General features: G+C 43.4%; 1 protein-coding gene across 5 annotated transcripts in view; it reads right to left on the bottom strand.

Annotated features, from left to right (window-relative positions):
• Nucleotides 1-2,802: 2,802 nt before the first annotated feature.
• LOC108929023 (polypeptide N-acetylgalactosaminyltransferase 13-like) overlaps nt 2,803-17,729 on the bottom strand; it is a 30,634-nt gene continuing 15,707 nt past the window's right edge. For 2 of the 5 annotated variants that reach the window (XM_018743306.2, XM_018743307.2), the window contains exons 6-11: nt 17,369-17,539; nt 16,149-16,266; nt 15,501-15,681; nt 13,337-13,476; nt 10,829-10,927; nt 10,260-10,739 (exon numbers count right to left, since the gene is read on the bottom strand). In XM_018743306.2, the coding sequence (XP_018598822.2) occupies nt 10,386-10,739; nt 10,829-10,927; nt 13,337-13,476; nt 15,501-15,681; nt 16,149-16,266; nt 17,369-17,539 (1,063 nt within the window). In that variant the 3' untranslated portion in view covers nt 10,260-10,385. Of the gene's footprint in view, nt 5,229-9,279; nt 9,466-10,153; nt 10,184-10,259; nt 10,740-10,828; nt 10,928-13,336; nt 13,477-15,500; nt 15,682-16,148; nt 16,267-17,368; nt 17,540-17,729 lie in introns of those variants that run through there. The other 3 variants (XM_018743310.2, XM_018743308.2, XM_018743309.2) reach the window with 3 other exon arrangements.

The raw sequence follows: 17,729 nt of genomic DNA, 5'->3' as shown, positions 1-17,729 counted from the left end.
CCTATGTAAGTGGTTTATGTATTTACTATGCTGTACTTTTTATTGTTATTTTACAGTGTACTCTTTCTACTTATAAAAAAAAAGAATACTGTAAAACAGTACGCCATAAATCTCGTGTTTACCGCGTCTCTTGACTGCATCGAGGCTATACCATCTAGGTTTGTATAAGTACACTCTGATGTTTGCACAGTGACGAAATTGCCTAATGAAGCATTTCTCAGAAGGTACCCCCGTCATTAAGCAACGCATGTCTGTATAATGAAAAATCAGGATTGTTTAGTTTACTGGAATATTGCAGACACCTCACTGCACAGAACACACATATAAAATGACGGTGATAACTCTTATAACCAGGTAATAAAACTTTAGTGAAAACAAGGGTGGGGAAAAAGGCAGTTTTGACAGTGAGGTTCGGTTTCACAACCCTGTCAATAGGAGGAGGGGTGAAAGGTTATATTCTCAAAACACTTCCATTAAACAACAGCTTTGTAGAAAATCACTGCTCACTGCCAAGGATTGTTTATTTGGTCAAATCTATCTTAAAAAAAAATTCATTGTCTGCTGGCTTTGGAGGACTCACAGACATGAATATATTTGGTTAGTTCCCTCAGGAAAGATATTGAAGGACATTTATCTTTTTACAGCTAAACAAATGTGACCTTTAGGTAATTGTCGAATTTGGCCAGAAAGTACCTTCCTCAGCACTGGGTATTAAAGGTTGACCTGCAAGGTTATTTGTTTGTCCATTAAGAACAAGAAATTGATTTTGCCTTGTGGTCCGTGGACCTTCTCCTTTTTAAGAACAGGAGCAGCAAACAGCTTGTAGGTGGGGGGTGGGAGGGGGTAATCAGTCAAGAGTATTAGATGATCAAACTTTTCTCGTAGACCATGGACCCCATGGAGACAACCAGGAGGTGGAGGTTCTGTGAGGTACGACGGTGAGGATCCCAGAACACCGGTGTCATTTGCCAGAAGAAGAGACCATCCAAAGAACACAAAAAATGATCCCACACCAAAGTCATTTTTATTGAACTTCCCCTTTCCTTCATCAGTGTTTGTCTCAAGTTAAGCAAAGGTAAGTAAATCTCTTTAAAAAAAAAAAAAAAAAAAAAAACATAAGTATACAAACAGATGACAGATATGTAAGGTCACCGTCAAGAACAATGCAGTTAAAAGACGTACAGACAAACCACAGCCGTTTATGAGACGTGCACTTTAAATAGCAGCAGTATCAGTCCTCATCCTCAGGTCAGACCAAAAGGTCGATAACACACTACCGGATGTACATAACATTAGGACTTTGTGAATGGGTTTCTTCTTGTGAAATAAAACATCACAAACACGAATGAGGTATAATTAAGTCCATCTCAGCCAGAAGGAAGCGCATCTGCACGTTATTCTATACAAGTCCAAAACCATGTGCCGTCACTCTTTCCGTCACGCTACAGTTCCGACAGTTCGGTAAACATACAAGGTTTTGCCTTTCTATAATTTTACATTTTCTACACCACTAATATGATTTTACTCAGTAGGAGTTAGGTTTTGGAAAATTTCGGCCAGAGTTCTTAGTTGACCCATTCAAACACCTCGATTTCTGCGAGCTTTACAAACTCTCCATAAATGCACACACTGTACCTGGTATCAGACAGGTATTACATTTTCATTATTATTTTCAGTATTTTAATATTTCCTTTTTACCCTTCAGGTGTCCGGGGGGGGGGTTCTCTGTTTCCCCTGCAATCACCTCCACCAGAACTGCTGTCCTACAAACAAACAAAGCAGTCTCTTGATCCACACGGTTTGTACCGAACCCATGTCGGTATTAGCATTTTATAATGAATTCATATTCGTAGCAATTTTTTCCCGTTTGAACTGTGTTTATGATTAACTGTAGTGTCCGACACTATCAACTCTGTACTGTTATCAGAACAGCAGGCGATTCTGTAAATCATAGGGGGCCTGGAACAATTCTTACAAAAATAATCAGCTTTGTATGTACATCCCTTTTCAAAAGTTGGCATTTACACTTTTTCCTGTGAGATTCCATTCTACCTTTAGAAAAACCAAGCGTTTACTCATAATAATATCATTTCTCGTAAACTTCACAAGCTATCAGTAGGATGCCAAGAAATCTTCCACTAGAAGCAACAGCACATTAACAACTTATGTCGTAGAATAAAGATATGAGCCATCCTATTTTATTAGGGCCTCTGTGTGTGTGGGTTTTAATGGAGTTAACAGCATTAAAAGTAATTAATTGAAATCACCATCTGGGGAGAAAATTTTGTATAATCACCTGGTTTCGGCAGGTATGACTATTCAAATGTTAGTTAATTTTTCTAGTTACGAAAGTCATATGAAGTTGTGCTGCATTCAAAGTAATCATGAAATTAATTGATCGAGCTCTTCATTAATTACGTTCTTGAGCTCTGGGATACAGCGAAGGCTCACGCACCCCCTGCACCTCCTCGAGCTTCAGTGTACCTGTGGTAAACATTTATAGACGGTCCCCAAGTTACAATGGTCTGACTTAGGATTTTTCGACTTTACGATGGTGGGACAGCGATACGCATTCAGTAGAAACCGTACTTCGAATTTTAAGACAATTACTCTTGAGGAGAAACTCAAGACAATTGCCCAGCACGAAGGCAGCAAGCCCATAATGGCCATCGCACGTGAACTTGGACTTTCGCAATCGACGATCTCGACCATCTTAAAGGATAAGAAGCGATGTTGTTCGGTAGGTTAAGTGTATTAAATGCATTTTCGACTTACGATGGGTTTATTGGAACGAAACCCCATTGTAAGTCGTGGACCACCTGTACTTTGTTTGACTCAATTAATTGGTCAGCTAAAACACTTTTCATGACAAAAAGTTACTAAATGTCCTACACTCTATTTTATGGGCCTTCTTTCAGTCTTGGCCCCTGGACAGAAACTGCTGTGCAAAATGTTTACTTTGATAGCTTAACAATGTTCACAGCACACAGAGTGACTCATCGAGTCGCAACGCTGTTCCTTTCACAGCGAATTCCCACAGTCCTTTGCTGACCAACATTCGCAGTATTTACAATACTGTATGGAACATGTCTAGGAACAGTTCCAACCAAAATGAAATACTGTAGTCACAAAATCAGAAATCAGCTGAGAGTAGAGAGTTTAAATATGAGTGAAACCTGAAAAGGCGTCCTGCTGTACCTCCGAAGAGGCCCCCAAACCTGATGGGTTCCGTTAGTTTTTTTCCAACATTGAAAAGGGGAAAATAACAAATCCTTCTAACTAAACTAAGAAAAATAACAAAAAAGAAAAAAAAAACTTAAACAATAAACTTTGTGTAGTGCTTGCTGCGGTTGTGTTTATAGAAGGACCCAGGCCCAAAGCCCCCTCCTGTTAAAGTACCCCTACTCAAGGTACTAATCCTGAATTAGTAAAGTAAAAATTACCCTGTTGTACAAATGAGTAAATCATCGTAAGTAGCCTAATGTACAAACCTGACACTGCAAATGGCCAGATGAAGAAATAACTGTGCCTTGTTCAAGTTAAAAATATATAACTCTTGCTGAGCTCGTGGTGCCATGAACTGTCAATCACACTCCATACTTCAAGCATATCTAAGCACATTGTATCCGTCTGAACTTTTCATAATGTAACACGGCTTTTCTGACAAATTCACCGTCCCGCTCTACTGGCCCGCAGCGTACCTCTCTGTTTTCTGAAAGGTAACCGTAGTCAGTCCGTCTCTTTGTTACGCCTTGCCTTTGTGTGAATGAGTCATCGAAGCCTTCTTTAAAGGCGTAGCTGTGAAGGCTCCTTGTGCGAGGAATCAAAGCCCATCTCCCGTAACAAGCCCTCACTGACAGCCGCGCTGGAATCTCGAAAAAATGACATTACGTGATTTGTCTTCTGTGCATGGAAAAACTGCGAGCATACATGGCAGGAACAGGTGGCTAGTGATGGCGTGGCGGTTAAGAATACCGACCTAGAGACTGCACGTTTGAGTCCTACAAGGACTTCTGCTTTTGTACCTTTGAGGAATGCCCTTCAAATGAATGGCTTGAGAAAATTTTAAGTGAAAACAACAAAAGAGCAAAGAAAAAGGGTGTAAACTAAGTATGTCTGTCAACATGTATGAGCAAATAATTCCCCATACATCTATGATCAGTATGGTGTTTTGCAAGGCAAGTCATGGTGGTCCATAGCCTCTCCTGGAAATATAGGGCGTGAGGTAGGGTACACCCTGGAAGGTATGCCCATCCAAAACACATAAGCAAACGTGTTTAACTCCATTAGTAGTTAGATTATCAGTGTTGTACCATGTTATGTGTGAACTTCTCCAACCTTACACAACAAGTATCAAAGAAATGTTGACAGAGCATCTACTAGTTCTTTTACAAACTGTCATGATATCTTCTACCTCTGAACGATCTCCTTCCCCATCGAAAAGATATGAGACAAGGGGACAAATACACAGGATGGCTTAAAAAAACCTATCAAACTAATGTTCATATGTTAAAAAGTTTAAGTGTAGTAACACTGCGCTGCTGGATCATCCATGAGGCTTTGAGGGAACTCCATGGAGTCCTGGTTTGGAGGAATGCAAACTGCAGGACCACAAGGTGGGCCATGGATTCTTGGACATGTTGGACCTCAGCTGCTCCAAGCATGCTCAGTGAACCCAAAGCTGCTAGGATGAGAGTACTGGAGCTCTCACAGAGAGCAGAACTGGTACGAGACATGTAGCTGACTGAGCAGAAGACAGTGCCAGTAGCCAGAAGATGCTCAATGGTCTATGGGAGATCCATTAACCCCAGTGATGTAGTCATGAACAGACAAAACAGGTAAAGAACACCTTTCACCGTTGGTTTCAGGAAACAGTATGTGTTCTCCAGATGACCAGGAGAGAAGACATTCCCAACACTAAGCAAACACATACAGGCAGTGAAAATCTCCACAAAGAATACAGACAATGAGAATGAAACAGGCACGAGATGTTCTTCACCCTTGATCCAAACTGAGCAAAGCAGTTGACCAGCCCTCGGCGTGGCCAATGTTAGAGACGCTGCCTAGACAGGTCATGGGAGGCACTCTTAGCCACCTAGTGTCATGTTCCTTAGCAGCCACTGCTGGGACCGGCTGCCGGTGCAGTCTCGAACGGTGGGCGAAAGCTTGTCCTCCTGCAACGGCATGTCCAGACACTGGTTGCTATTGACGTGCAGCAAGGTCATTCTCTGAGGGGACCAAGAGAGAAAAGCACAGTGGTTAAGGACCTCATCTCAACCCTACTTTAAAGGTGGACCCGACCCGAGATGGAAACCGTGGTGATGAGCCTCAGCACTAGCATCTGAGCCCTCGAAGACAAGCATTAACTAACCTACAGTTTCCACATGAGGTTAAACACAGGTATGAAGTCTATTTGCACTACACTGGTTCCTTGTGTATGGTCTAAGCTATGAATTTCAAAAATACAAACGCTTTCTAGTTTATTTGTTTCCAACAGCATTTTCTTCACTGATCTTGCTTCCAAAATGTGTGCTTTTTGTTTACTCACCAAGCTGATAGATGGCAGAAATGAGCACCCAAACAAAACAAGGTTATGGGATTGCCAGAATTGAACTCACTTCTACAGTGTTTCCAGCTTGTGTTCGATGATCAGTAACAAGATGAGAAACATTACATGTATTAAACAAGAATTTTTGAAGGGAAGATAAATTTTTATGTTTTGTCATTTAAAATTAGTTTTAAATCTAAAGTAGCTCAGAGTTAATTAAAAAATATTAGACTCAAAAGCCTTACAAAGTATTTACAGGTATATCAGGTACATTATTACAGAACCATGAATAACCTTTATTCATTATTAGAAAACCTAACGAGCCAATAAATCGATCGATGTCTGTATTATTGTGTTTTAAGAGATTGTGACTCATCAGTAAAAGTGATTTTGGAATTAGAGACATCCAGCGGGATTAGAGCTACTGCCTTGGACTCAAGGGAACCAAGCTGGAATCCAAATTGTGTTACTGTGCTTGTCTGTACGGTACTTATCCTGAACTACTACAAGTAAAAATTACCCAATAGTGTACATTACTAAAGCAGTCTTTTTAACCCCGATAGTTGCTTTGAAGAAAAAGCTGAAACTGTAGGTCTGCGGACTTTGGACTGCGAGGAAATTGGAAGCCATGCGAACACTGGAAGGACATGCAAACTCCACACAGACTAAATGTGGCTTCAAACCCAGGCCTGAAACATACCGTGTCAACGTACAACATTAACGATACTGTCCAGCCTGTTTGGCCTCTCATCTTTGAATAAACCTCACAGTCATGATTGAACTTCAGAATGGTATTGTTCTGAACCGCTGGTAATCTATGGAGGATATTCATCACTCATCCTCCACCCTGAAATACAGCTTTCAACAGCAACGGTAAATAATAAATGTAATTACCCTCAAGTAACAGGATAGTGGTTAATAGCACAAGCTTGTTTGCAATAATTAACTGAGCATATTAAACGTTGGCCTGCTAGAGGCAGACAAAAGGAATAAAACTGCTAAATAAAGACGAGTGCGTATTTGTTTGGTGTTGGTGGCGGTCCTGAAGGTGTCACTCTGAAAGGAGAGACAGGTGGATGGCTGCAGGGGTATGAGATGAAACGGGTTTATTCTGTTTACCCCCGAGCATGGCAATGATTGTCAGTTAAAACACCCTTTTATCGGGACTTGTATGGTTATTAGTGAAACTAAGAGGAGAGGTAACTATCTTTGTACCTTTCTTGAAGCATCAGTTGGCTTAATGCTGATTCCCTCAATGCACTTAAGAGAATTCAGGTTAGGTTAGGTGCCTTGATCAAGGGTACAAGAGTGGAAGCAAAGTTTTGAACCAGAGTCTTTGGACTATAAAGTGCAAGCTCTCACCACTATTCCAGCTTCTCTCCCTTATAGTTAATCATGTTTAATCAAGAGATTTTGCCGCAATTTAATCAATTTTGAAATAAGTGTATAAAACAAGGGGGGCGTGGTGGCGCAGTGGGTTGGACCGGATTCTGCTCTCCAGTGGGTCTGGGGTTCGAGTCCCGCTTGGGGTGCCTTGCGACGGACTGGCGTCCCGTCCTGGGTGTGTCCCCTCCCCCTCCGGCCTTACGCCCTGTGTTGCCGGGTAGGCTCCGGTTCCCCGCGACCCCATATGGGACAAGCGGTTCAGGAAATGTGTGTGTGTATAAAACAACAAAGTGTGTAAAAAGTGGAAGAATCTGAATAGAACATCATTTCAATGAGAATTATTTTAACAAAATAATGAAACTAATCTCACAACTCCACTGGTAACCAATATAAAAAGCCATACTGCAGGTTCAGCTTGATAACTGAAATCCTAGTGCAACTCTGCCTCCAAAGAGCCTGGAAGGAACCCCTCCCTGAAGTTGAGACAAGAGCCACCTCCAAGCCTACAAATACTTTGAAATCAATAACGATTATCCTACTCCTGACCTCACTGTAACAACTTAAATTCACTTCAGCGGAGACCATGCTGCACAGAAATATGCCAGAGGAGCAAAATCGATTCATATTTAATGAAAATATAAAAAAACTGGAGGGCCATGTCATTCTTTCATTGCTGTTTCACGGCTCCTGGACACAGTAAAAACCCTCATTAAAGACAGGCAGTCACAGCAAGGGCCTCATCAGGTATTCATTGTGGCAGAGGAAGGGCTGCAGCAGGGGCTTGGTCATTAAAATGGAGATGACGTCTCACAATGGGTCGTCGCTATCGTCTGTTCATCTGTTTATTTTCCCTGCTGCCCCACAGAATGCAGGGATTCTGACCAGAGAGCAGGGATTTACATAATGACGTGACAGCAGAAGACACCTGTTGTCATGCTGAGCGTAATGGCTAAATGTTTGGACCGGTCATCAAAAAAACTGCATGGTCCATCACCAGGGGGAGTTGTGCAGTATTATTATTCAGTCCTAAGTGCCCTGTAAACTGAGCAGGGTAGCCACACAGGAACACATTTACACATATAGTCAGATACTAAAGGAAATTTATACTGCCCGGTTTACCTGAACTGCATGTCTTTGGAGTTTGGGAGGAAATCAGAACACCTGGAGGAAACCCACATGGACATGAGGAGAACATACAAATGCCCCACAGACTGAGCTGGATTCAGACCTATGGCGAAAATGCCCAGGCACTGTGAGGCAACAATGCTACCTAGTGTGCCACCATGCCACCCATAAAAAAATTCTGAAATGAATTAATTAAAAAATAAAAGTGAAAAATCATACCTCCAAATTGTCACAACAGAATATGTTTTTAACATCGGCCATCTTTGGTAATTGCAACCCAGGTATGCCCTTTGGACCGTCCGACCATCCGCTGTGGTCGGCGCCTCGGGGAAGCCAAATGGAATGCACACATAGTTACGCAGACCTTCCTTACTCTGCAGATGAACACACCGTACCAAGAGATTAAAAATAAGCCTGCAAGGCAGGCAGGTTTGGGAATGACGAAAAGGCCACAGGTTTGAATAAATTGTTTCAAGAGGTAATAAAAACTAACATGGAGAGAGAGATGCATAGGCACCTACGCAAGAGAAAACTCAGGGCAGGACGAGCCATCTGCCTGTCAACAAGAGGACTTGGGGGAGCTACAGATACGGATGGAAAAGATGGCTGTCCGGGCCAGCTGGGACATTCTCCTGCCTGAGAGTGGCAATGGTACACAATAAAGGGCTTTGTACAAAGCCAAACAGGTCTGTACATGAAGCACTAAAAATAACGGCTCCTCTTTGGGGCTGCGTACATGGGAGGGACCTACTGAATCGCAGAACCCAAATGAGCCATTTCCATGAGAAAATAAATGTCAAGTGAGATCTAATTTGCTGTGGAGGCAGATAGCACATAACCACAGCCATAGGGGACAGGTGGGGGAGGACAAGAGCGCGGGTGGTGAATGTCCCTTGTCGTTTGACATGCCTGTCTTCCCGCTTTTTGCCAGTGAAAGGTCAGCTGTAATGGGGTACTAACAGCTCCCTGAAAAGTGTACGCCTTCATGAAAAGGACAAGCCCTTCTACAAACCAGGAGGTTGAATGGTATGGTATTACTGCTCTTCAAAGTGAAAATAAATCACATATTTTTAAATACTCAGTCAAAAAAACACCACAAGACACTCTAAACAGCAGCTACGTCTATAAGCTACCAACACATGCACTAGATAGCTATACCACAGTACCAGAAGAAGGTCTATGCCCACCCAAGGTACTGACCTGCAGTGTCAACACAGCAACTACAGAAAATAATCTGTGGAGCTGTAATAGAGTTTCTTAAAGACCTCCAGTCGGGTGTAGTTATGGAGGACCCAGCTCTGCAGGGGGCTCCCATCACAGTACTCCACCGTGGGGCCATAGGTTCCACCCTCCAGTCTGCTGATGGTCAAGCAGGACTGCGTAATGATGTGCAGGAAGGTGCCCTTCTAGGGGAAGACCAGTCCATGAGATAGAATAGGATGGGAGGAGGGACACCACACTCAGCCTGGGCTGGGGAGAGGCAGGTCTGCATTGCTGCCCCATGTTCTACACACAGGCTGAGCAAAGCCACCCATCCAAAGTCATCAAATTCTAATCCTTAGAGGAAAGTCTTGAGGTCTGGAGTTGATGGCAAAAAGTTCAACAACTTTAAATTTCTCTTTTTTTTAAATGTGGACAATGTGTATAGATACTCAGATACCCCAGCTGTAGATAGATATTCAGTGGCTTTCATAGCAAACTGGATACCAAAAATATCTGCGGCACATTGGCCCAAAAAATAGAACAGTGCTGCATATGTCAAAGACTGGACGCTTGTAACCTACAATTTATTACGTTATATTCATGATAGTTGTGCACTGATACTGACATCAAATTATGACAGGACATAACAAACCTGTTTCTCATTTGCCAGACAAGAGAATATAATGTTCTACTGACGAATCAACACTTACAATTCTTAAAAGAAAACTCTACTAATCAACCACTGTATGTGACCTAATGCACTGAGAACTACTGCTCATTCACAAATCGAGGTTCTACTCCTAAAAAAGGACCACTCTAAGGAATTATTTCTCTTCTAACAGCACTGGAAACAACACTATTCCATTTATTACAGCAAGAACGACATCTTACCTTAAAATCATATTCCCACTTTCCTACATACTTCCCATGAAGAAACAGAACACGTCATCATCATATTAATAATTTAAGACTTATTTTTCCACATTTATTTCCCTTCAGCATGCAACTCTCAGTGCGGTGTACTTGCCAGTTACATACAGATACTTATGACCAATTCAGATATTTACACATAAAAGACATCGTAGTTTCACATTAACACTTCATGCAATGATTGAGACAGTTATTATGCGGCTGAAATAATAGGAACGGTGCGTTTTACAGGCTGCCAGTAACCACTTTTCCTCAAATTGGAATTTTTAGCCTTCACTGCAGCACCATCTAGTGCTTCTAAGGAACACGTCTCTGGGCAAGAGGGTGAAAGTGTGAAAGTTTTACAAAGATGAATGATGTACATAGAATATGATATATGTATATATACACACAAGTTGTATATTGCAGATACCTCTGCATCGTACTCAAACGCTTGGTTCCCCTTCATTAGATGGCACTTGAGCATCACAACGGGACCGTTGAGCCGAGACACGTCGAGACACAGGTCATCTGTCCTGATCTCCTTATCGGCAGTGTAGGAAAACACCTGGGGTGGCAGCAGAGTGGACTTAGAGATCCTGGGTCCATTGAGAGAGGTCTTAGAGTGGCAACAGCACAGCGAGAGCCCCTCCTTACCTGATTCCCCCCCATGCCATGGCAGTTGAAGAAGCCCACCTTCTCATTCTCTTTCCTGCCCATGTTGTCCAGACACTGGTTCGTTTCGACGTTTCGGATCTGGGGATGTTGGGAGTAACAGACCATGGTCTAGTTCCACCTCATGCAGCTCATACATGGATGTGATTTAGGTTATAAATCTGGGTTAGAATCAATCCATCTGCACGGTATTTCTCCATTCACACAGACCCAGGGCAAAAATACAGATCGGACAAAAGCAGTTACTAATTTGCCTTTTGTTTGCATGAACAATCATTATAATCAGACCTGTGCAGATTAGGTGTTTAGCCCCAGCTAAATTGTTAAAATAATCACTGGTAACAAACAGCAACAGAGGGCACAGTGGTAACAATCACTGCTCGCAGGTTCGAGGTTTGAAACCCAACCCCTGCTGTAATGCCTTTGATGGAGACACTTTGAAGTGATAAAAGAAAAGCCCCTGGATTAATTGTTGTAAGTATCTTAACATTGTAAGGTGCTTTCGAGAAAAATGTCTTCCACATTAATACATAATAATAATAATAATAATAATAACTAAAGCGATATGGTTTTAAACCTGAAGGTCATCAGATTGAGTCCAAGGAAGGGTCTTCTCTAGTATTCTGGAATTGCTCAGTTTAAGTATTAAAGCGAACAAAGTCGTAAGTCTTCTTGGATGAGGGCATCTGCTAAACAACAAAAGAATAACACTCCATAATAACCTTTATTGCAAGCACTCATGCAGCGTCTGAAGGGATAAAAAATTAATTATACCAATGTGTTTGCAGACAGCTTAAAATGCGGAACAGCGAAGCACTACTCCCCTCTCGTCACTCGGACAAGATGATATTTTCATATTTTATGGTGGAGCAGAAATACAGTGTGGTAAAAATCCAGCCTGTATGTAAGTGACGCTTCAGTCTTGGTAAGCGACCCTCCGCGGAGGAGCCGTTTAATTAGGAGCGCTGCTCGGCCAAGCACATGATCGCATCAATCAAGAACGGCGCGCCTTCATGCCTTCCCCGAGAGTTATACAAATCCACGTTTAATGATTTCTGAAATAATGCCATGTAAAACCCAGCTCGCATGGGAAAGGGGCGGGCTTCATAGCCCTTGAATGGCGGTGCTGCAAAAAGGCGAGAAGCAGTGCGGCCCAGGAAAGGCTGACTGAGCCGCGTCCGGTGGGAAGTCCAGCCACATCAGGGAATCAGTCGTGAATAAACCTTGGAGGGCTGAGGCTACAACTCCCACCATTGTGCAGCCAGGTAATGATGAGGTTGCGTCTCCTCTCGATGGCATTTTAGGTTCATTGTGACTTGTCTCTATTATTCTCAACCCCACCTGGAACGACTGCCCTGCAAGTCCAGTCCAGCTAAAAGACAGCAGCTCTGGCCCATATTAACAGCTCCCCCAGCGACCCAGCAGCTCTCACTGTCAGCCCATTAGCAGGGTTTCCCCACCACTTCACAGGCCTGCTGGGCAACCAGTTCACTCTGACAGCAGCACACGCTTCACTGTTACACTGAATGGCACCAGAAGTGTGTTCATAACTCCATTTGTCTGTAACTCCAAAGTCACTTTAACCACTAAAAGGTTCATAATAATAGACGCCACTCAATTTATCTGCTGTTAGGTTTGACAGAAATATCTCATTTAGCTATAGTCAATTAAGAACAAATATTTTTACAACTGGGGGTGCAGTGGTGCAGTGGGTTGGACCGGGTCCTGCTCTCCGGTGGGTTTGGGGTTCGAGTCCCGCTTGGGGTGCCTTGCGGTGGACTGGCGCCCCGTCCTGGGTGTGTCCCCTCCCCCCTCCGGCCTTACGCCCTGTGTTACTGGGTAGGCTCCGGTTCCCCGTGACCCCGTAAGGGACAAGCGGTTCTGAAAATGTGTGTGTGTGTGTGTGTGTGTGTGTATTTTTACAGCTTTAATATTTTTATTAACTTTGAGCAACATTTAAATTAAAACTAAAGAGACTAAAAATAAAAATACGCTATGTTGTCCGCACAAATTCTAATTCAGCGCCAAGTGTTGACCAATTCATCCGACAAACACGTGCAGTGTTTGTCATCTTGTTATTGATCACCAGATGAGAGATGTAAACAATGTGGAAGTGAGTTGAATTTAGTCAGTCCCACAATCCTACATTTTTAGGTGCTCTTTACTGCCATCTTTTGGCTCTTTGTGTAAATATAGGTTGCCTTTGCCCTGACAGACAGAATTTTTCCAAAACTGATGTGTGAAGAAACTGATCAAAAACACATAGAGAGACACATAAACAAATAAACTGTTTTTCTAATTGAAAATTCCTACTGCTACTGTTTTAACACGTGGAGGCAAACAGGAAGAAGCCATGCTATCGCAATATTACTGCCTACATACATGTTCTATGTAACAGGTACATACATATATGTTACATGGTTGATGGCCACTTTTTATGTGTCAGGTTTGCACACGATGCTCCTGCCCATGCCGCATAAAAGCGCGTACCTCACCAAGTGAGAAGTACCTCCTGGGGATCTGGGAGTCAGGGTAGATGTTCTCCAGATACCAGGAGAAGGGCCGGCACTGTAGCGCCTCCCGCAGGGCCTTGCGGGAACTGACATCCCCGTAGTTGACCCGTGCCACACCTGCAAGACAAGCGTGAGACTTGGGGAAATGGTACACCTGCAAGGGTGAGATGCCCCTTCAGGAAACGAGAGCCTCCACACTTTCGATCAGTGAACCCAGCTGCCTGCCAGTGTAAAGAGGAGCATCGTCGTAGGGGATGGGTTGCCATGGCACTTCTCTGCCCCGATAAACCTACCCTTCCAAGCAGCTGGGATAAGAACTAATGCAGGCAAAGACTTGACTGGAATTCACGACTGAACAGCAACCTGCATCATCCACACACCCCGGTGGTCCTTTGGCTGGGGGTCTGACGGCAGACAGTTAAGACAGACTGAGAGCTCAAATCAGCATCACGAACTTCTGTTTGCCCAAGATAAGGAGCAGCTGTGCTGCAATATCAAGTTGCACAGCAGGGGGCACCCTCAGCACAGCAAAGCTTAATGACAAGTAGCTTGGGTATTTTATTCATTCGCTTAGCCGATACTTTTCTCCAAAGTTACCTGCAGCTATTTACCCATTTAAACAGCTGAATGATATTTACAATTCAGCTGAAGTGCATCGATCAAATGTACTACCGCAGAAGATGGAATTCAAAGCTGGGTTCTTCAAGTGCAGGGTGGTGTGTATAACCACTACGCCACCTGCTGCCGCCGTAACCCCTAGCATGAAATGCCCCTCTGAAGAATTCTGGATATCATTTTAAATGACAATATTATAGTTATCCCAAAAGTCGACTGACCTTCTGAAGCACTGCACCCTCTGCAGTGGTTCCAGTGACAGTGAAAACCAGTCACACCTCTGATTGGATCAAGAATTCAGTTAATTCCACTTCTTTCGTTAAGTAAAATATGTGAGTGACAGAAACTAAAGTGGATTCCAGTTTGCAAAACTATAATATTTGTGACTCTGGATAAAGGAGGTATAAATATCAATATGAGTTCAAAGTGATCCAATGAGTTTTCATGCTGGGAAAAGTTTGGTTACATAAACTGCCTTTTTGTTCAAGACCATGAAGTAACTGTCAGTAAAATTCAGAGTACTTCAGGGTAGTTCCTACCAGGCAGGAACATTTTGCAAGACCAAGCCGACTGGCAGGTGATGAATGCAAAAGACAGGCAAAATCCTGGTAATACGCTGTCAGGTCAGCGATTTTGCTCTATTTAATGTGTGAGCAGGAGTCCTTAGGAAAGAAAAGAGGGGAAGGCGAGTTAGCACCGGGCGATCTTCCCTGGAGTGGCATGGTGGGATGGGGATGGGACCGACACAACGGTTTGTCCAACAGAACCGCTCACTGACATGAGCATCAACTGCTCAAGGTGGAAAAATCAAGAGCGTCGGGTGTAACTTAAGCAGCTCAGTGATTTTACATCACACTGTGGACAGCTGACCTTGCCTCAAACTCGTCCATAGCACAGAGATGAAGCCTCTTATTATGCTGATCTGTAATCGCCCATTCAGTCTCTAAAACCAGCCAACTAAGGCAGCGGCTTTAGAGAGAGATAAAAGTGCAGGCAAGACGGTGGGATGTGCGGGCATGACGAATGCTTCCGACCTGTAGGTGGCAGCAGCAAAGACAGTGCAGGACATTCAAGGAACTTCCTCCATATTGGCCAAAACTCATTACGAATGAGAAAGTCATATCACTACAACGTCCCGATCAGATTGCGTTAAAAATGAGGGATGTTCCATATTACACATATTAAGTTATGCATATTAAATCAGACAGCACTGTCCGACCATGATCTGTAAGGTTTCATTGTGTCCTTCAACAAAACTCAAAAGAATAGTATTGCTTGTGGATAATTTAGCAATGGAATGACTTTTTAGTCAGCTGATTGATGTCTTTTCTCATTCAAGCAGTGACTTTAATTGGATAATCTGTCGCGGTTTGGATGGAAAAAATATCACTGGAGCTTGTTCAGCAAATAGACACAACGGTGACCAGCTGCTCTTCTAAGGCATTACCAGACACCTACCCCTGATCTAACTAAAAACTAGTCAATAACAATAGATAGGACTCAGTCGGGGTAGTGGCTGGTGGAACCTGGGGAGATGATGTAGAAGAAGTCCTTGAAGTCGTCCATCCAAACTTCGGCCAGTCGCCGGTTGTTCTTGTTGATCACCTGACCTGTGCCGCCGGGGAAGCTGTAGGGCGTAGCCTTGCGGAACACGTGGCCCACGTGTGAGCATGTAATGATCTCCAGGGAGCCACCGCACTGCCAGACCTGGTGGAAAACGAATGGGAGAAACGGTCCATCACAGCCCTATCCACCAATCAAGATCATTCCCTCCTTCGTGTCAGCCAGTCACAAACTGCCGCTGTCTTATGTTCAGCCAATTGGTATCATTGTTGCCCTTCATTTGCTCAGCTCATGTTTTTACATTTTAACACGTATCAATTGCCTTCTCCACATTACTTTGCCATTTATTATTTATGATTGCTATTCATTTAATGACACACTTCCATTTGCAGATCTCTATTAAATAACATGCAGTCAGTAAATTCTTTACAGGAACATACAGGCCACTTACCTACTCATTTACTTTTACATTTACTCAAGTAAGAACCTTAACTCAGCATAGGTCTAATAGTAAACTTCATGTGAAAACAAAATATATATATTAAAAAAATGCTTAATATATCTGAAAGAGAAAATGCACATTATGATAAACACAGAGTTTCCAGATTTACCCTAAAAGACATTTCCAGGTTCTCTCCACCCCATATGTCCATGCCAGGGTCGTACGTCCCAATCTCCTCGAAATATGACCTGTCGATGGAGAACAAGCCTCCAGCCATGGTAGGAGTCCTGCAAGAGAGGAAGACATTCATCATGAACAGCATTACAATCGGCCCAGAAGATGCTTTTGCCGCAGGATGTAACATTCGTCATCTGCCACCTGTGTATTGAATCTGCAACTTTCCAGCCACAAGTGTGATTCTTTAACCACTACATGAGATGAGATGGGGAATAACTTTGGGGGTAAACTGGGATGTCAATACAGCTCAGTGGGGCAGAGACAGGTACAATGAAAACAGTGGAGACCAATAAATATAAAGAAAAGCGGCAGTAAACAAAATGTGACAACAATACAGTGATGGGTATGGGAATGGAATAGAAATGGAAACACAATCAGATCCAGGAGTGCCTAGTACAACACCCGCTGATATTACAAAATAGTTCAAAGTAGCAGCTGCGCTTCATGTAAATTATCCAGCTTTATTCCCACCACCGTCCAGGAGGACTTTTCCATCTACAGTGTCCGCAGCGGAGAGGTTTTGCTTAGAGAAAAAGTGATTAATCGTGACATGTTGTTGTAAGCCATTACATCAAACAGATGCAGAAGGAGAGGCAAATATTGACTGGAGACTTGAAACCAGTGCTGCATATTCATGACCTGAGACGCTGTGTACCACCTTCATCCTCCTACGGTGAGAGTGTTTACAAAATTGAATTCTGTGTCACGACAGGAGGACATCTTTGGAGAAATGGTGGCAGTAATCTCTGGCCCTTTGTCTGGAACCAAGTCTCGAGAGGTGAGCATCAACACGGCATCAGCGCTGACAGTTTAAACCAATGAAAAGCGAGATCCTTCCTTGGGTTTGAACTTGCTACCTTCCGGCTACAAGGAAAACTACTGAGCTGGTTTGCATCGCACCTTCCACATCCCACAGTTCTGACATGGCTAACACAGACCTCTAAGGTTACGCCGGATCCCCCTCTGAAGACGAGCCCATGCTGAGCCAAAGAGTACAGGTGAGGCTCCACAAGCATGTTGCCAAGGTTATTCCTTCCCTTGCGTTTTCAGAAAAACATGTCAGCTTAGGTCAAAGCCTGAATCCAAAAGCACAGCCAATTACTCTTCTCAAACCTGTGTGCTCTCAGTCACACTGACCTGCTGACCGCTCACCTTACAGGAAGCGTGCGGTCTCCTTTCCGCCGATCCATCTCACGCTGGGGTACAGGGTACCACCTGAAGTTGAGCTTCCAGTTGAAGCCGCCGTAGGTCATGTCGGACCCCGCCATGTACTCGAACGTGTCGTCACTGACGACGTCAATGATTGGGCAGACCACCGCCCTCCTGCGAAGGACCAATCCGCACCATCTGTCAACGGCTGGGGAAAGAACTGCAAACTCTGCGCCACTGCCCTGCATTTCTGTAGCAGGACCCTTAAAAAAATGCTATTAAAATCTAAATTATTTAATAAGATAGGACAGAGCATACGAGTAAGTCATTCATTACAAATAAATAAACCTGCACGGTGTTCAGG

Source organism: Scleropages formosus, chromosome 14 (genome assembly GCF_900964775.1).
Source record: "Scleropages formosus chromosome 14, fSclFor1.1, whole genome shotgun sequence".
Lineage (NCBI taxonomy): Eukaryota > Metazoa > Chordata > Actinopteri > Osteoglossiformes > Osteoglossidae > Scleropages > Scleropages formosus.
The sequence above is the reverse complement of the archived record's forward strand: the minus strand, read 5'-3'. Positions and strand labels throughout refer to the sequence as shown.